The sequence below is a fragment of the Centroberyx gerrardi genome, chromosome 11, assembly GCF_048128805.1.
Source record: "Centroberyx gerrardi isolate f3 chromosome 11, fCenGer3.hap1.cur.20231027, whole genome shotgun sequence".
Classification (NCBI taxonomy): Eukaryota; Metazoa; Chordata; class Actinopteri; order Beryciformes; family Berycidae; genus Centroberyx; species Centroberyx gerrardi.
The window spans coordinates 30667280-30687232 of record NC_136007.1 but is presented as its reverse complement, the minus strand read 5'-3'; the positions used below and the strand labels follow the sequence as shown (position 1 = coordinate 30687232).

The 19953-nt window shown below is 41.0% G+C and overlaps 2 protein-coding genes across 2 annotated transcripts; one reads left to right on the top strand and one right to left on the bottom strand.

The window, feature by feature from the left end:
* Positions 1-618: 618 nt before the first annotated feature.
* alkbh4 (alkB homolog 4, lysine demthylase) lies at positions 619-4389 on the bottom strand. The gene is made up of 3 exons (XM_071926974.1): positions 4242-4389; positions 1951-2139; positions 619-1253 (listed from the first exon to the last, which is right to left on the bottom strand). Exons 1-3 carry the CDS (start codon positions 4386-4388, stop codon positions 732-734), a joined length of 858 nt encoding a protein of 285 aa, XP_071783075.1. The 5' UTR covers position 4389; the 3' UTR covers positions 619-731.
* A 2027-nt stretch (positions 4390-6416) lies between these two features.
* lrwd1 (leucine-rich repeats and WD repeat domain containing 1) lies at positions 6417-19388 on the top strand. Its single transcript, XM_071926978.1, has 15 exons — positions 6417-6498; positions 7024-7258; positions 9178-9297; positions 10237-10383; positions 10963-11058; positions 11742-12125; positions 12316-12433; positions 13318-13424; positions 14315-14525; positions 15694-15766; positions 16287-16427; positions 16612-16715; positions 17954-18115; positions 18792-18901; positions 19236-19388. Exons 1-15 carry the CDS (start codon positions 6419-6421, stop codon positions 19386-19388), a joined length of 2241 nt encoding a protein of 746 aa, XP_071783079.1. The 5' UTR covers positions 6417-6418.
* Positions 19389-19953: the final 565 nt, after the last annotated feature.

Sequence of the window (19953 nt, the reverse complement as noted above, 5' to 3'; positions counted from 1 at the left end):
CAAGACAGACCACAGCAAAGTCCTATTCAAGACCAAGACCAAAATTGGCAATAAACAGTGTACATGTCTTTTCAAATGTAGATCTATATGCAAGAGCTCTGTAGGATACTACTGACCTTATTCACACAGCGGCCATTTTGAGCATGTGGGAAATTCTACCCATATGAAACCAGCATTACTTCAACACCTAAGTGAGGACTTCAGATAGACCTAACAGTTATCAATTTAGCTAGCAATCTCCGGAACAATGACAACAACTGCTTGAATTTAGCAGGGAAATTAGTTAGCTAGCTTACTAGTCAGTAAGCTACAAACTAGCTACCTAGGCTAGACTCTGTTTGTTTCTAATATGTTTTTCACTGTGAATCTGTGAAATGCTAAATGTTTGTATGATACATCTTGGTTCACAACAGTAGGACAGAGTGGGCTAGACTCGCTCCAGGTAGAGTTTCCCACCTTGACTGTTGTGTGAATAAGGCCAATACCCTTCAACATCCATCAACCCATATGATAACATATGATTTGGACTAATTCATGCATAGAAGTTTGAGGACCATTCCATACTATACACAGGTGTAATTCCTTGAATTAGTGAAGGAGAATCAGGTGGAGAAAACGTATCTTTGAAAATCAGTCAAAAGTCAAAATCCAATAGTCCAATCCAATCCAAGACAAATCTGAGTCAAAAAGGCACAAGACTGAGACATGTCCAAGATGTCGGAAAAGTCAGCCTATACTGGAGTCCCCTGGAAACTCAGAGCAATGTTTAACAGCTGAGCTCCCAGCTCTGCCTGCTGTCCTCCAGGTAGGAACTCTGCAGACAGCTCTCTGTAGGTGCTGCAAACTCTGCGTCCGTGAATGTCTTTCCTGTGGATGGCGTGTTTCCATCTGTGTCGCGCCTCACTGTGTAACACCACTAGGGATCGACGAGGGAGATGCACGGCTACCTGGACTTCTTCCGCTAGTCCCAGCTCTGCTAGACCCTGTTCAAGGGACATAGCGAGTGTGGTGTCTGATAACATATTAATGGTGACCAGGTGTTCTCCCCACAGCCAGGAGTCATCTAGGTGCGGATCGATGGCAGAACCTCGCTCGGGATGGTAATCCAGGTTGCACTGCTCCACCGGCCGGAAGCCAGCTAGAGTCGGCTCCTGCTGCATCCGGAGCACTAGGTCTCGGCTCAGTCCGGGCAGCCCGCTGAAGCCGCCGAAACGCACTTTCCGTTTCTTGAAGTTCACCTTTGGGCCAAAGTCCTGTAATAATATAGGAGCAGAATTTTGTTTATTTCATGTGTGAGAGTTGGATTGGAGTGAAAAGTGACCTTGCAGTTAGGGTGCGCTCACACCAAGTATGTTTGGAGCAGTTCACTCAAACTCTGAAGCATTTACTCCTTTAGTTTGGTTCGTTTGCGCAGGTGAGAACAAAGTAATTCGAATTTGGGTGGCACCAAATATCCACATCGAAAAGCCTGAAAATGTGAGTCTCAGTCCTCTTTCAAGCGAACTGTGGTGCGGTTTATGAGGAGTAAGAATGTAATCTGAACCAACTACAGGAATCAACCCCAAAATACAACTTTTTTGGGGTATAAAGAGACGGATGTTGACTGAACTGATAGCCAGCAGTTACTCTTGCTTGGAAAGCCTAACATAACAAAATGAAGCGAGGGCAAAACACAGTCTGGACTGATGCTCATATACAGCTATTTCTTCATGTGTTCTTAACTGGTATGAACACCAGAAAAGGTATATTACAGCCCTGATCCACTTGCAGTGTGAACCTAAACAAACCAAATACAAAGAAACAACAGAGTAAACTTTTCCACTATGGTTCAGACCAAAGAAAACAAACTGTAGGTGTGATCGCACCCTCAGACACGCAGGCACCATTGGGCATGGTCACATTGCAGGTACATGCCCATGACATATAGAAACTGACTGTGTTGCACATAACCTGTTTCCTTCGACCAGACTGGGACTGGTTCCACACGTCTTGGTCCATCTTGCTTATCAGCTCCTTCTCCTCCTCTTCCGATATGAAGTTTTCCCACAGAAAGACACCGGGAAAGGGGAAAGAGGCAGGCTCGCCATCTTCGCGCACGGCTAACCTCAACACAGGATCGTAGAGGAAATGATGCACAACCTAAGCGGAAAAATTAATATGTTTACAGCTTACAAAGCACAACCTAACTTGTTTGCTGCTGGTCAGTACAAAAATACAAAAGGACATTGACTGCAGCAGATATGGCTGAGCATAAGAAATGCCCAACTTTTGGTCAAACATGCAAGTCATGCCAAAAGAAGAATCACTTCGCAAAAATGTGCAAATCACGGACTGAACAAAGCCAAACTAATGCATACAGTTGAACAGAATGAAGACTGTAATGACATGTTTGTTGGCACAATCACAGTGGAGCATGAAAACTGCATCGGAGCTATCCACACCGCAGAGATATATAAATGGACTACGAGTCTGAAAAGAAACAGGAGGAATGTGACATTCAAACTGGACCCTGGTGCAGACTGCAATGTCATGTCAGCAAATAGGCCTAGATTCAACTCACTGGATATCAGAGGAAGACTGAAGCTTAGGGCATATTTTGGCCACAGGATGGCGCCGCTGGGCAAAAAAACCACCTGTGAGTACAAAGGTCAAAAGTTTTAAATCTTGCTATATAATGTTCCATCAGTACTTGGCAGAGTAAAGTGAATCCCTCATGTCAATTAGGCTATGTAGAACAAGACATTTTGAAAGACTTTGATGATCTATTCTCTGGATTTGGATGCCTACCAGGACAACAGCATATTCAGATTGACCAGTTGCTCTCAGGGACAGAGCTGTGGAAGAACTAAACTGAATGGAAAAAATTGGAACGATAGCAAAACAAACTGAACCAAAAGACTCTGCGAATAGCATGGTCACTGTTGTCACACCAAAGAAGATAAGGATATGCACGGATCTTCAAGAACTCAACCAGGCTACTTTTCAGTACTAGATGACAACCAAGGATTTTGGCAGATCATGCTTGATGATGAAAGCTCTAAGCTTTGAGATGAGCAACCAAGATTCTTTTTTTAGTGCGTACACCACATGGTAAAACCTACAGAAGGCAGAAGCATCTACTGCAGACAGGCCAGAGGGAATTCCTACCCAGTGACACACAAGACATTGTTATATATCACGATACAGGCATGAAAGACACTAATACAAGTGACACTGAACAGCTTACATACACACAAATTACTCAGAGCAATGACACGCCTTCAAGTCAGTCACAGTCACACAAAATCTGGTAGACAAGTTAAGATTCCAGTCAGATACAAAGACTGAATTGAACTGACTGAACATTTATCAGTTCATGTTAAATAAGTGTACATAAACAGGTCAGACAGTAAGTGTTGCAAAGACACAGTTGCACTGCTATACTGTATTAGAAATGTGAGCTGGAAGGCATTGAGAAGGTTTTTATTTTATTTTATCAGAGGTGGAGACTCGAGTCACGTGACTCAAGTCAGACTGGAGTCACAATTTTAATTGCTTGAGACTTGACTTGGGTTCTGGTGACTTGGGACTTGACTTTGACTTGTACTTTGATGACTTGAAAAGGTTTCTAAAGTCTTGACTTGAGATCTTGTGTTTGTGTAAATGACTTCGATTGAAAGTGATGAGATTTGTTCCACCAGACGACTGAATTTAAATTCTGTTTTCTGAATTTGTATGGAATGATTGAATTTATTAAAGTTGAAACTGATTATAGAAATCAAACTCATGCTGCTCTTACCATTAAAACCATATTGCATTGAAAAGTCCTAGATATTTAGTTTTCTTTAAGATATTAAATTGATACTGGACTCTTGATTTGTTCTGACTTGACTTGCTGTTCTACATTTAGACATGGGACTTGACTTGAGACTTGTGCCTCAAGACTTGAGACTGACTTGGGACTTGAGCAAAGTTGACTTGGTCTCACCTCTGTATTTTATTGAATAAGGTTGTGCAACTGAAAGCCAACAATGAGTTGTGCCTGTTGGCAATACCTTTATTTTTGTTGAAGACGTAAAAAAAAAAAGTAAGAAAGGGGATGTAACGTACTGAATGGTATACAAAATACAAAATACGATATGCAGGTAAATAAATAGCGTGAGGTCTGTAAAAGATATGACAGCTACATGTGTCCTGAAACATATGAGAGATATAAGTTAGCACTCGGCTAAGTTAGCATTCAGCAAATGAGAAATGTTTACCTGTGGTCCATCCTCCTTTAATTGTCCTTTTCCCTTAAACTCCTCACATAGAAGACAAGTTCGGATGCCTTTGCAAGCACATATAATAACACCTTCATTACTATCTGAAGCCATCATTACGTGAGCTACTGTAAAATAATCTCTCATCTTCTTCGTACACAAGCTCCAATGCGTTTCCGCTTTGAGAATCACGTCGTTTCCTCAAACTCATAGGGCAGGTAAGCCCTAAATGTTGTCTTACAGGTGATATGCAGTCAATTAATATTTATGACCATATTTATGTCTCTCACCCTTGTGATGGAAATAATGATGAATTGAAGATGCCATTATTATTTTCAAATAAATAAGATATTGATTACGTTATTGATCCCTGTGTGGAAATTTTGTTGTTGCAGCAGCAAAATTAATCGGTGTCAGCAGGGATAAAGAAACTGCACACAATTAGGATACAGAAATAACTAAGAAATAATTATAGTAGAAATGGTAAATAATGAAATAATAAAAGCAATAACATTGAATAAACAATTGTGGAGTAATGTAAACATATGTTACTGAAAAGTTCAACACCTTAAGTAGACTGTAAAGTGAGAAGTAGGGGAAAGAATTAGATTACCAACATTTATGGATTTACTTACAATTGTTACTACCACAGAACTTGAATGGATCCATTCAAGTTCTGTAGTTACTACTTAAAAATTTATGACTCAATAGGAAACATATGTTGTATATGTAAGTGTAAGTATAAGTAAATAAATAATAAGTAAATAGCAATATATAAAGCCTGATGCTCTTTGGCTAGCTGGCAAATCAAAAGAGAGAACAAAGCAAATCTAACCATACCACAGCAAGAACAGCCTGGCTGAACAGAGCACGCAGGCTCTAGTACATCGCCTGTAAGACAAGTTTAGGGGGCGAAACGCCCAATTAGCATAAAGCACCTCCTACCGGAAGTACGTCAGAGGCCTGCGCAGAGTTTCCCCGGGAAAGCTTGGTTTCTGCTACTTACTTGGGTTTCTGCTGCAGCACCGGTGAGTAACTTAAGTTGTAGAAGTGTGGTTAGTAACTTAATAAATGTCCTAAACAGTACTTACTCGTATAGTTATATGATTTGGGTATGTACTAAAAGCTGAGAGTACTGGATATGTTGTGTGAAGATGTATTAGCCCAGGTAAATTACATACAAACAAGTGGTAGTGCTAACCTCAAGTACAGTTTGTTGTCTCACTGTTCTTTGTAACAAATAAATAAATAGTGTATTAATATGGGTAGCTAATAACATGTTCACTAAAGGTAAACTGGTGTAGCTTAAAGCAGACCTTTACAAGTAACGTTACTAGTTCACCAAAAGCTCATGTTTGGCTAACGAGTCCTCTACCGAATGGGATGAAAACATTAAGTTATCGTCAGAAAAGAACGAGTTTGCCTTGATTTGAAACTAGTTTTTACATTGAGAACTCTGGTCTCAGGTTGAAATACCCGAGTTGCTCTAGCTACAAAAGATGTTTGCACACAGTTTCGACTGAAATGTTTGGGTGTTATTTTCTCGTACTTTCTACAAACGGCCCCTGAGCTCTCTAGTGGCATAAAGTTCCCCCATTGTTTGGAGAGAACATCACGCCAAACTCCATGCAAAGAAGCTTCCTCGCTTATCGGTATAAGACAAGAGACAATAGAAAACTAGGGCCACTAAATATCCATATTTCCCCATGACAGTATTTGCAGCATCAGATTTTAGAATGATGTACATATACAACAATATACAGCTTTGATATTTTATTTTCCTGATATCAAGTTCAAGTTTAGCCCCTTACCACATGCATGTCTCAAAGGACTTTACAGAGAAGAAAACCCTTTGTGCTAATTGTTCCATATTGCCCGGCAACATCAGCATGTGGACTCTTTGGTAGGATGTAAATGTATAAAGTCGATCAAATCTCTTTGTTATGGTCTTATAACATTTTAATCCTTCCATTGATATTGTTTATCTACTTCTGGCAGGTTCTTTTTTTGTTTTTCATTACAAAAAGCAAGGAAATGTACACAGATTTACATATATACATGCAACACTCTCTCTCTCTTAAGTCAGAACAAACTAGTTTTAAATAGGCTTACTTTGTAGTTGAGTCTCCTCCACTAATCATATTTTTTTAAACTCGTTTTCTGCCTATAGCAAAGCAATGGAGAAAATAACTGAGAAACTTCTACTGGAGAAAGGCTCTCCAAACACCAACAAACTGGAGCAAATCAAAACACTGAAGTAAGTACATTTTTCTTCTCCTTGAGGAAAGGTATTGCAATGAGAAATGCCGGCTTTATGGTCTTGTACCGGCTAGCAGTAGAAGCGGCACTCTGAAATTTTGGATATGTATCATTAACATATTTAAACATGATTTCAATTCCTTGAAACAGCTCATATCCCTACTTCAATGATGATGCGTGTTATGCGAAAACCACCAATATGAACCATTTCCACCGCAAAGTGTTTAATTTGCAGAAATAGGGTAAATCCACCTTTGTTTAGGCTGACATAAATTATTTATGACATAAATACATAGTATACACATAGGAAGTTGTATCAAACTGGTGGAAGCTATGTAAACAGAGGGTCTTTCAAGGTAGAAATGAATGCTTTTCTGAAAATTCAGGTGATTTTTCTTTGATATTGTTGAGGAAATGATTGAGGAGAAGTGAAGAGAAGTTGCGGCCGAGGATGCTGAACACCTGCGCAAATGTTTGCGGCTCATGTTCTTTCGTACTTAACCGGATAACGTCGTCTCTACAGTCTGTCCAGGTTAGGGCTGAAGGTCAAGGACTTGCCGGTGCGGCTGCTCTCCCGCCTCCAGTCCCTGGAGCGGTGGGATCTGTCTGGGAACAGCCTGCAGGAGCTGCCCCGGGGCCTGGAGCTGCCCGGGCTTCGGTCCCTGGACCTCACCGACAATCAGATGGAGGACGTTACCACTCTGGACTCTCTGACCGGTCTGGAAGAGCTCAAGATGGAGGACAACATTTATATCACTGTGAGGAGCAGCTAACGCACTTTATTGCCTTTTATTAGACTGTTTTATAGGGTTGCAAATAGTAATACGAAACAACCAACAATTTCAACACGTTATGTAGAATGTATGTGGGGAAAACAACTAGGGATGCACGATATGGATTTTTTTCAGCCGATACGGATAACCGATAATTACCTGCTTCTCATGGCCGATACCGATAAGATAACCGATAATTTCACATTTTTGTATTTTAAAAAGAAGTTCATAACCTGTAGTTTGTGCACACCTGAAAGGCTAAGATGTAGTGAGCAAAGATGGATGATTTAATATTCCATAGCTCTGACCTAACCAAATCTAACTGACATCACTATTGTTAACACAACAAAAACAAAGAACAGTTCTGACTCTTCAAATGTTCATTTATTTTTCTTATCAAAAAACTTCACAAACATACTTTGGCTTTTATAGAGCATTTTGCCTAAGAATTCAAATTAAATGCTTTGACATAATCTGTCAAATCAGACATGTCAATGTATTAAATACAGGTTATTATTAGTAGTAAAGTGCATCTCTCAATACAAAAATAAAGGCTTTTATAGAACCGAAAGCCTATGGCTGCTTAGTCTGCAGATAAAACACAATGACAAAAGGCATATAGTAGACTGTTACGCTTAATAAAGAAATGGAAAAGGGTTGGGGGACAGCTATGCTACTTTTAGTGCATGAGGGTGAGGTAGGTTTTTCTATACTTTGGCTTTCATAGAACATAAAGCCTATCAAATGTTTTGCATAAGAATTCAAAATAAATTAAATGCACTGACATAATATGTCAAATCAGACATGTCACCGTATTAAACACAAGTAATTGAAACAAAAAGTAAAGTGCATTCCTCAATACAAATATAAAGGCTTTTATAGAACTTAAAGCCTATGGCTGCTTAGTCTGCAGATAAAACACAATGACAAAAGGCATATAGTAGACTGGCCCCTATGTCATTTTATGCTTAAAGGTATCCAAAGGAGTTTTCTTTGTAAACAACTCGTTTTGTATACATTCACATTTTCACCCAAATAGACAAGAGTTTTCTATTGTTGTTCCCTAATCTACATACTCACTGGACTAACGTCAGAAGTCCATATGTCCGTGGTAAAACTTATGTCACTTACGTTGGTATCGATCAGACTATGAATGTGTGTGGCGACCACATCATACAGGGCAGGTAGGGATACGTCTGCAAAGTAGCGGCGGCTTGGGAGAGTATACCGGGGTTCCAAATGCGCCATTAGCAGGCGAAATCCTTGGTCTTCTACCACGGAAAAAGGCTGGTCATCAAGTGCCATAAATTCCGTGATTTTGTCATTAATTGCCTTAGCCTTTGGGCTGTCTCTAGTAAACTCCCTGCATTTTTCAAATGCCTGTTGAATAGGCAGTACCGCACTTGCTTTTTTTTGTGTGCCAACGCTGCTTCGTATTCCTTCAATACATCTTCATTGCGACGACGACCTTTCAGGTGACTTATAAGATTTGTTGTGTTAAAACTCGTAGACTTTTCCCCTCCTCTCGGAACCCTTGCGGAACATGTATTGCAAATTGCAATCGTGTTGCCTGCCTCTAAAACTGAGAACTGAGAAACTTCCACACCGGCGATGACATGTTTGGCTCTCTAGTCTACACAGTTTGACGTCATGAGCGCGACAACGGCGTGCTGCGCTTGTTAGGTCAATGAAAGCAATATTGGCTTTGTATTATCGGCTCTATTTATCGGCTATAATTACATTATCGGAATAATACATAATAATATAAATTTCCCATTATTGGCCGATAATTTATCGGCCCGATATACATCGTGCATCCCTAAAAACAACAACTCATTAGGTCTTGGTCATTAACCCTTAATGACCATTGGGACTGCATTGCTAAGGTTGTACTTCTTCCTCAGGTGAGTGATAATTACAAGCTGATGGTGCTGTTGCCCAAGCTGAGGATTTACAATGGGAAAGATATCAGCACCACCGCCAACCACATGCGCTACGTCTACAGTGAGAACCTAAGGACCAGGGTATGGAATTTACCTAATGTTTACGGCGGCCATTTTGAACACTTGCGGTGTGAAACTCTACCCAGAGTACTAGCATGTATATAAAACTAGCGTTACTTCAACACATATGTGAGGACCTGAGGTAGACCTAACAGTTATCAAATTAACTAGCAATCTCGGGAACAACAACTACGACTGCTTGAATTTAGCAGGGACGTTGGCTAGTTCACTAGCTAGTTGGCAAGTTTAGTTTACTTTAGATTCCAGTAGCTAGCTATAGTGGGCCAAACATATAACCTTAAACCTCTAAATTCTTTAGATCCATTAGTTTCTAATACATTTTTCTGTGGGTAATCTGTGAAATGAGAAATGTTTGATTTCCAGCTTTTGCACGATGGAACACAACAGTAGGAGATATCCGGGCTGTAGAGTTTCCCACCCAGAGTGTGACATAAATTCAACATGGCCGCCATAGGATAAGGCCTAGCCTGAGTCTCCTAGGCAATACCTGTCGTATCGTTCAGTTTGCTTAAAATGTAACTTCATTTCAAATATTGTGACTTTCGCATAATTTAGTAGAATGTATTTTCCAACTTGTTTTACACATTGCATTAGATTTTCATCCCAACTGGAGTGGAAACCAGACTGTTAAAGCCCTTTAGGAAAACATTATTAACAAACCAGCGATGAACGAAATTCTTTTAGGTCATGGAGTTAGTTAGTAAAAAAAAAAGCCATGGAATTTTAAATCAGGGCCACATTGGGAACCCTGATTTAACATCAAAGAAGAAATAAGTCCCTTGTTCTAAACTAGTTTGTTTAATGTAACTTCACTTCTGATATTTTGGGTCTGTAATGTTTTCTGCAGTGAATAATTGCTGAGCAAACGTGGCAGTACAGGAGGGTTTTACTGCTCCTCTTGTTACTGCTGTCAGAGTACAAACTGTCTTTGGTTAATAGGTCGTTGCGTTGTGGGAGAAAAGCTTCTGCCTCCCGGATCCCTTCACACCAGAGAAAATGGCCAACTTGGAGAAAGACTTTGTCAACACCGCCCGTCACCAGGTTAAATTTGGACCCAGTTCAGTCAGCGACTACACCAAATGGAGGGTAAGTTTAGGACACTTTTTAAAAAATATGTAATTCTAACATTTTCTCACAGGTTCAACACTGTATTACAAGTGGCTTGCATTGTGCCTCTAGTAGTGCAGGGTATCTGCAGGTTCTTAAAAAGTATGAAAGGCTTAAATAATCTAAATTTGAGGCCTTAAAAAGCATCAAGTGCAATAATTAAATGTCTTAATTTCTGTCTAAATGTAATGTAAACCTTGTAATGCAGGTTTATCTTTAACTGGGGTTCATTCATGTCCACTAGATTGATACAGAAGAGGGTTAATGCAATATGCCAAACATGTTGGACCTCATGTCCTTAAACATTTAGTTTCCTGGAGTCCTTTTTCTTATATTGCCCATTTATAATTTCAAAGTTTCATTTGCTATATTCAGTCATAACGGTTTTCTTTTTTTCCAGCTTTTTTTTCTATTTTGGTTGTTAAATTGGTATTAAATCCAATTTCAGGTTGCATTAAAAAGTCTTAAATTTGGCTTTCCCACACCTGCAGATACCCCGATGTAGTTCATGTATTCATTCTGGGTTTGTAGTAGCTGTTTCTATCCTTTGGTTCTTAGGTGGAGATGATTGCTAAGGAGTATCTGTGCTCTCTGACAGAGCGGGAGGAAGAAAATAAAGAGAGCAAACGGCCTACTGTCACAAAGGAAAACTGTGTAAGATTTCAGGAGATGCCAAGCTTTAACGCACATACGTCATATGTTGCTAATCAAACTCAGCAGGATGTTTTTTGTTGTCCATGAACTATGCAGTGCCATCACAAAGTATTGAACCCTATTGGCTTTTTCCACATTTTGTGGTGTTACAGCTGGAATTCAAAATGGATAAAAGTTGGATTTTTTGGTCACTAATCTACAAACGCATAATGTCAAAGTAGATTGACAGATATTTACTAATTAAGAAAAAAATGAAAAGCTAAAATATTTTGAGTTAATAAGTAGGGATGCACCGATCTGATCGGCGATTGAAATTATGCATTTTACCCAAATATTCTAAGCATACGGCAAGCATAAATAATGTGTCAAGTGCTTCTATGCAGAGGTTGAATACTTAAAATAAATGACAGATATCTGTATTTTATTTTCAGTAAATTTGCTAAATTTTGCAACGGTTATCATGTTTTTTCGCTATGGGGTATTTTCCGTAGATTGTAAATCTCAATCCATTGTGAATTCTGCAACGCCACAAATTGCAGACAAAGTCGAGGAGGTTGAGTACTTTCTGAAGGCATTGTATCTGTTAGAAATGAAGGCCTGCTATTTTATCAGGAAATTCTGAATGGTCCTTGAGTTTGTTTACTGATAGGTTCCTGATATGTAGTATTTGCTCTGTCATTCAGAATGTCACCACACCTGTCAAGAGGAAGCAAGCCGCGTCGGCGGTCGACACCAACACAAGCCTGACCCCTCGCAAAAAAATCCGAGCGGATCCCCCGGTGCCCCAGGCCGAAGACTCCCCCCGCAAATGCAGCCGCCTCCAGCTCACCCCTCAGAAACAAACCCAGACCAACACAACCAGGAGCAGCCCCCGCAAGGCGGTCCAGCCCTCTCTTACCCCCATTAGAGGACAGTCAGCGGGGGCAGAGACGCCCAGGAGAGGATTGAGAGTGCAGCAGCCCAAAGAGGACGGACCTCAGGGTGCCACCAAAAAGGACGTCAAAGCCACGAGGCCGCAGAGAGATGCCGACATGCTGCGCAGACTAAAGAGCTGCGACAAGACGCAGGTAGGGTGTATGGTGTATAAAGGAACAGTTTACGCCAAAATGAAAATTCAGTCATTAACTATTGAAGTTCGTAGGACCACCAAACCTGCCTTTTTTGGAGCATCTTCTCTGACATTTTCTTTGCCCATCACTTTTCTCTCTATCCCCCTCCACCCTCCTCTTTGTCCAACTCCTCTCTTTGCTCTACCAGCCAGTGTGTCTGAAGCCTCTCCACGTCCTGCAGTGCCACAGTAAACAGGACAGTCCCGAGGACTTCAACACCCAGCTATGGGCCTGTGCTTTCCAGCCATCTCTGGACCACTCCACCGGTACGGCACACTTACCTTTATCAGGTCCTTAAAAGTCTGAGCAAAGCGTAAATAATCAAAATTTAAGACCGTTTGATACAGATATAATATACATGGTGGTACTGACAGATTCTGTACATTCAGTTTTCTTTACATTCTAAATTTAGTCAAGGCAGAGTTGGAAATAAATGGCTAGGCTGGGATGATTTTTTTCTTGTTGTGGGATTTGGAGAGCTGAATTTTCCAACAGTGGCAGTAAAAGCCGTTTGTTGAAACCTGCTGATACCCTGTTTATGTTTGCATGTGTAAGATAATATAGCGTCAATTTTGGCACTGTGTGTTGTGATTTGCTGTCTGAAGAAATGCATTTTGAATACCAACGCTCCTTGGCGTTTCTGTTTGAAAAATGGGAATACGTCGTCTTTGTCAAAACAGTCGAGGTGACTTTCCATTTACTGAATTCATTTTTTTTTACTTTGAACATTTAAAAAGATGGAACACAGAAAGAAGTGAAAGAAATGTACAATTGGTATAAAAACTAAAACAAGTCATGAAAGCATCTCACCTCAAAAGAAACAAAAATCAATAGAATATCTGAATTGCAGGATGGAAACTAAACATACAGTATATAAAGTGTGCATTTGGAGTACATAAATACAAAGCCTGTGTTTTCCATATGAGCTGCTCTGAGTGGAACTGCTGAGAGCTTTGACCCACTATTGACACAAGTCATAAAAAAACTTGGTTGTCGTTTTTACTGGCAGTGAAAACTACAACCCGCTATTGACACAAGCAGTAAAAACTTCTCACCTATTACCGATGCTAACTGACACGGGCATTAAAAAAAACGTTGACCTCCAGTTAACAGCAGCAGTAAAACTCCCTCTCTCTTCCTCCTGTATCAGATGGCGCTGGAGGAAGCCGCCTGGTCGCTACCTGCGGAGGAGACTCTCTCTGTTTGATTGACTGTGAAACCGGGATTGTGATGAAGAAGTACAAAGTCCCTGGAGAGGTGCGGTCCACTTCACTGTCAATGTCTAGAATAACATCTCTCTATAGGGGAGACGTGTCTTTGTTTCATTGGTTTACATTCGCAGAGAAATTCATTCTCAAAATAAAACTCTGGCCATTTTCAACCTGGATCCAAGATAACTGTATGACAAAGGCATGAATTTAGATCATTTTTATTTACATCTTTTTACCGACATGTCTCATTTCAGACTGAGCATCTATGTTGAAAAAGACATGCTTTGGGTGTTTATGGGGTTGATTTTTAGTGTTCATTGGCAATATAGGACTCTATGGGAGAGCCGCACCCAGGCAAGCAAGACGCAAGAGGGTCTTTTGTGAAGCAACTGATGAGATTTTGGTCAAAATCGATCGGTATGATGGGAAATTATAAGAAAATAGGTCCAGGTCGAAAATTAGAATAGCCCAGTTAAGCTCATACTCCTATTATGTGAAACCTGGTTAAGAAGCCTGGTTTACTTCCATATTAAACTGTTTACTGTGGCAGGGAAACATCTTACTGCTTTCACTTTTGATTTTCGCTGTCTGTGAAAACTCATTCACACAGCATTATGAGTACATTCTATCAATCAATCTATTATATATTCTGTTAACTGGTTTATTCATGGTAAGGGAGACTCAGTCACAGGGTATCAAAGGTTCATGTGAACAGATTAACCTGAATATGACCTTAACCAGCATGTTGAGTCTGGCCAATAGTCGGGTTGGGCTTGCATGTCAGTGTAGCCACTGATGCTGAATTCCTGTGCTGACAGCAGCTAGTGTGAGTTTTGCAGACGTCAGCACAATGTATCAGAATGGAGTTTAAAATTGTAAAAAATCTCCTGGAGATGTTTGGCTAATGTGTTTTTATCTGCTGTTCCCCGCCACCAGGAGTTCTTCTCCCTGGCTTGGTCCACAGTGTTGATGTCCAGGGAAGGCGGCGCCTCGGCACGGCACTGCAGCGTCCTGGCAGCCGGCGGGAAGAGGGGCCTGGTCAAACTGATCCACCCGAGAACTAACACGGCCTACGGGGAGTTTCGAGCCAGCCGCAAGGCCCTGTCCGTCCTCCACTTCAACCCCCGCCGGGGGAACTTCCTCTTCAGTGAGTCGTGGCTTCCTGTTGTTGACGAAATACACGGTCATAACAAGTACAGATTCTGTACTTCTGAGCCCCATAGTGCATTGATGGTGATGACTGATAGACCTAACTAATCAATTCAATGTTTTTTGGTTTGTTTATTAATTGTGACTGCTTTCACTAAGGGGAGATATGGATACAATTAATGCCCGGGTTATTTTCTTTAGTCTTGAGGAGTGAATGAGTCTAGAATGGGTGGATTAGATGCTTTTGTTTTCCAGCCTATATGGGTTACTTGATGTCTCCCTGCAGTTTGGATATGGCTGGGCTATTTTGCACTGGTGTGAGCCCCCGTTTTCAATATATCTGCTTTCATAAGCAGGCCTCTCATATCCTTCATAAGTTAGATTTGCATAATGTTTGAGTTGGTACAATGACACAAGAATGTAAAGGACCCTTTGCCAGTCTTTAGATTTTAGTCAAACTTTAAGTTTCCATCAGTATATGAAAGAGATTTGGTCTGTTTCATGCATGTTTTTTAGGCTACGGAATGCCTACTCCATGCCAGTGCTAAGTCGTTCGAACGACATACTGGCGGAAGCCCTGAATGGCAATGCAGAAAAAAAATGCCGGTGCATAAATGGGATGGTCCTTTAAAATTCAAGCTGTTTGGAGGATCATATCCATGCCGAATTTACCAGAACACCCTACCGATTAGTAATAAAGTCTCAAATGATATTTTTCAATGTGTGTTTTTTGCCGATAAGCAAGGCAAAAACAAATTTCCAGATTTTTGAATGGACCTTGGCGTGGTAGGAAGGCCATCAAACAACAACAAAAACATTAGCCTCAGCCCGCTCCTGTGTTTTTGAATGCAGAAATCTAAGCAGTGTGCAGCGGCTGTTGTTTCACTCACTACCATTCAGGAACCTGCTGATATTTACTAGTCATATTATGTTTCAGTAAAGCAGATATATTACACATTTAACCTTTAATTAATGCACCGTATCTGTTCTACTAAACACAATTGGGCTTGCCAGCTTTGTTTTCTTTATTTGGGTTTTTAAGTTAGTCTCAATTCCAGGTAGCATTGTAAAGGTCTTAAAAAGTCACAAATTAGGTTTTCTGAAACATGCAGATAGCCTGTTCCATGATTTTATCTGGATCTCCCTTCTTTACTCCTCTCCTGTAGCGGGATCATACGATAACAAGATAGTGATGTGGGACATCGGTGGAGTGGACAGCAAGTACAACTTCAAAGTCATGTGAGTATGCTTGCATTGACAAGTTTTTTTTTTCTCTAAAGATTGATTTTGTAACTAGGTATACTTTGAATTCCAGTGACATAAGACACAACTTGTATTCTTGGTGTGTATATAGTCCATGCATAATCATATTCAATGCATAACTTTCCAAGACAAGTGAAAGAATTGGCTGTGAATACCAAACAAAACATGGATTGTACTAATGACAACAGGTTCATATTTCACTTTGGCAAAGAATTAAAACAGTTAATGAGACACTGCAGGTTCAGGGATAGCCTATCAGACAACAACATTTTAGTTTTGTTTTTTTTGCCTGCTCAGACTTTTCTGATACAACCTAAAGATAGAACCTAAAAGATAGAAGACAGAACTCGCTGTGTGTTTTGGTGGTCATATGAACTTCAGTGGAGTTTCTACTGACATGGGGGGAGTTGTTAATGACAGTATATTTAGTCTGAGGTGGACTGCTTCTTTAAGGCCTTGATGTTAAGACCACTTTGCCCCTTGTTTGTTCTACCAGTCAGCTACTGGTGTTGGAGATCGGCGCCACCCCTCTGCACATCTGCCTCCCCCCCGCCTCCCCCAGCACACACCTACTGGCTGCTTGTGAGGAAGGCCTGCACTGTTACAACACACAACTCGACACCAACACCAAGAAGAGGTAAGCCTGTCCATGACTTGTGTGTGTTCTTGAATCGGAATTCAGACGGAATTCGGAATTCAGTTGGAGTGAGGACATTTTGGCAAAGTGAGAACATTGGTGATTTAACAAAGCTGTAATCCCAACTATGTTAAAACTCATAAATGTGAGTCAGTAGCTTATAGCGTGTTTCTTTTCCTGCCAGGTCTGAGGAGATGGAGATTACTTTCCCCATATATAAGAAGGAGGACAAGGACCATCACTACCACACCATCGATGGCCTAAAGTTTCTCACTGATGACATAGTGGGTAAGTGAGACTCGTAATCTTCTGCCTTGGTGGCATTGTAGGCAGTGATACATAGAAGGAGGAGGGGGAGGCACATTCACAGAAATGCCTATGAATATGGAGTAGCTAATAAGGAATAGGGCCACCCTTGAGAGTTGTAAAGTAAGGCAAACAAAATAAGGCAAATGCCATGAATTGTGTAGTTTCACCAAAAGATGTGAATGGGACTGGCAGTAGAGGTGGTTTTATTTTCTTATGTTGTATTACATTGCTTGCATTTTCATATGGTCACATTAAGTTTGACCCACATCCATGTCCACTCTTAGATTAATAAAGGACAGGGTTAATACAATATGCCAAACACACACTTACATTTTTGTTTTTCTTATTCTGCTCATTTATAGTGTCCGAATTTTCATTAGCTATGTTCAATCAGAAGTAGGCAGGTTTTGCCATCTTTATTTCTTTATTTTGGTGTTAAATTAGCCTCAAATTCAATTCCAGGTGGCATTAAAAAGCTGCTTTTGATTCTGAAACCTGCAGATACCGTGCGTCCAGTTTCCCACCTATCCCTTTTTTCCCTTCTTTCCTTCCTTTCCGTCCCTAAGGTGGCTTTCACACCAGCATCAATTGGTCCTGACTTTAGGACCTTTTTGCTAAGTTCGGATCATTTTGACAGGTGTGAACACACCATGCGGACTTGGGTGCGGATCATTTTGGAGTGAAAATGGCGGGTTGTTCGGGTTGTCTTTCCTTTTGCCAAATTATAGCAAAAGGAAAGAGTTTCCGACTCTAGCTTGCTCTGTATTATAACAACTGTGGAGTCAGTACCGATATTCTTTTCTCCTTTTTCGGTCGGTAGGGAGATGCTATTTTACGAAAACAAACGTATATACACTCTCCTAATGCAGACATACTGTTGATAGGGGGATTCTGCTGTCTTGTCGATATTTTCCCAATGCTACAGGGTCGCAAGGTGTAGCATTATAATGTGAACGCCCTCTGGGTGCCATTCTAGTTTGATTTTTTTGTACTCCCGCCAAGATATCTGTCCAATAGGTCCACTTGATATTATAGTCAGTGTGAAACAAACCAGACCAATACAATGTAACAACCTAGTGAACTTTAAGTGGACTATTGTGGTGTGAAAACGCCATAATCTTCCTTTTTCATTTTTATTCTTTATGGTAAAAAGACATAACTTGCACTCTCTTCCTCACTTCCTCCGTCCCTCCCTTACATCTCTCTCTGTTTTCTAGCCTCCAAGAGCTACATGCAGGGATCGATCTACCTGTGGAGCTGGAGCAGAACCAAGGCCCAGCGGCCTGATAGTAAGACCGGAGCAGTCTGTGCTGTGGTTCTGGCTGAGCTGCAGTGGGCCAACACTGAGATTCCCTACCTGGCTCTCAATACCTGCCCCAGTGAGTCCATCCCATCGACATAAACTGGCCAATGGGGCTGCAACTGTCATTTGTTTTAGTTTTCAAATAATCTTACATCAAATATTCCTGGTCTTTGTCACTACTATTCTAAAGCAGTGGTTCTCAAACTGGGGGTCGTGAGATAATTTTGGGGGGTCCTCTGGCAGGAAGTGAGGCATTTTACATTTCCGGCAACAGCAGAACAACTTCTAAAACTATTATCACACATATACGCACACTGGTTTAAATTAGTGGAGGCCATATTTAGCAGCCTAGTCAGTAGATGCAGCAGGTTGATTCAGTCCACAGGCTGTCAGTTGCCCATCACTGACAGATATGCAGACACTCAATGCATCTTTAATGGTCATAACATGTTACAGTATGCTAGGCCTCACTACCATCATAGACTTGGCTGTTGGAGGCATGTTGGTCTTGATGAACAAAACAAAAGCTGAGGCCATGATCACATCACTTTTTTTTAACTTTAGGTTAACTAGCTAACACTAATTAGATAGCTTGCAAGTTATTGTCAGTTGATTGGATTGATTGAGTGACTGGTTAATTATTGACAAACGGCACTCGCAGCTAAGCTTGGTGTTTGAGCAGGAGAAAAAAGCCTCCTATCTGAACACAACCTAATGGTGCTCTGTGTGTGTGTTTGTTTGTCCCTCCTTAGGGGACGCCTACATAGTCTGTGGTGATGACAGAGGCAGACTGTGGACCTACCATGTCAGTAACCTCCTCAAATGCAGTTTCCAGAGTGGGAAACCCATAGCACCCACTGAGGTATCGCTCTCTACTAAATGTCCCATTCTTTTCCAGATATTGTTCCTTGTGTTTTTCAGCTGACAGGCCACTAAGTGCCTCTTGATTTTAATCAACTAGCAGCTCCTAAGAGCTCATTGGGGAAGCACTGGTAATTGTTCTGCTTCTTATTCCCAAAACAAATATTTGGATGGAAACCTAGTTACAGCCTTCCTCAGATGTCACTAGGCTTCCATCCAAATATTTGTTTTGTGTATAAGATGTACCAAGAAGAGTGGAAACCTCAGATGTTCTCCACGCCTTCTGCGTTCCTTTTCCGCTCGATTGGCTGCTAACGAGTTCTTTGGGTTGCCAGGTCTTGGAGTGGCCGACCCCGGTGAGGAAAGGCCTCGGCCAGGTGGAGGGTCCCTCCATCAACAGCGTAGCCATGGACCCCGAGCTCTGCTACCTGGTGGCCCTCAGCGATAAGAATATGGTGGTTGTGTGGAAGAGAGTGGACTCCTCCTGAGCAACGGAGTGTATTAGTGGCGATGGTCCAGTACTCCAGAATGGAGGTGATACAGATCCCTAGGTTTGGGATTGTTGAACAACCTGTTGGTACCGTACCAATTTTTGGTATTTGTAGCGATTCTAAGGCATCAAAAAGCTTCAAAATGTTGGAAACAATGTGTCACAAAGATTGTGGTGGGCCATCTGAAGCTAGGGAGTATCAGCCTAGTTGGTTCTTCAATTGTAATACAACAACCTTCTCGATTTCCTACATGAAAATGTATCATGTAGAGATTGGAATAGAATTGAAATTGTCAAAAGTGCAATATTTAAAGCGAGTGGAATATTTAAGGTTGCTCCTTCTAGGTATGATAACACAAGATGATTAAATGGGGGATGGGGAATTGTCAACTAGAAACAAAGACAACAGAACAGTTTCCATAAGGCTGTATTGGAGTGTATTGCTCTGCCAAGAAGTGCAATGAATCCTTCAAGAATGTCAGAAGTGCTCTGCCTGGTTCTCAGCATAAACGATGCAGTGCCTCAAAGCAATACAGGGAGTTTTTGGTAACTAAGCCATCAAG

Coding starts and splice junctions, on each gene's coding strand:
- alkbh4 (XM_071926974.1), bottom strand. CDS start 4,388: ATGAGAGATTATTTTACAGTAGCTCACGTAATGATGGCTTCAGATAGT. Junction 2,140..4,241: donor TAAAGGAGGATGGACCACAG/GTAAACATTTCT, acceptor TTTTCCGCTTAG/GTTGTGCATCATTTCCTCTA. Junction 1,254..1,950: donor AGTCTGGTCGAAGGAAACAG/GTTATGTGCAAC, acceptor ATATTATTACAG/GACTTTGGCCCAAAGGTGAA.
- lrwd1 (XM_071926978.1), top strand. CDS start 6,419: ATGGAGAAAATAACTGAGAAACTTCTACTGGAGAAAGGCTCTCCAAAC. Junction 6,499..7,023: donor GAGCAAATCAAAACACTGAA/GTAAGTACATTT, acceptor TCGTCTCTACAG/TCTGTCCAGGTTAGGGCTGA. Junction 16,428..16,611: donor GACACCAACACCAAGAAGAG/GTAAGCCTGTCC, acceptor TTTTCCTGCCAG/GTCTGAGGAGATGGAGATTA.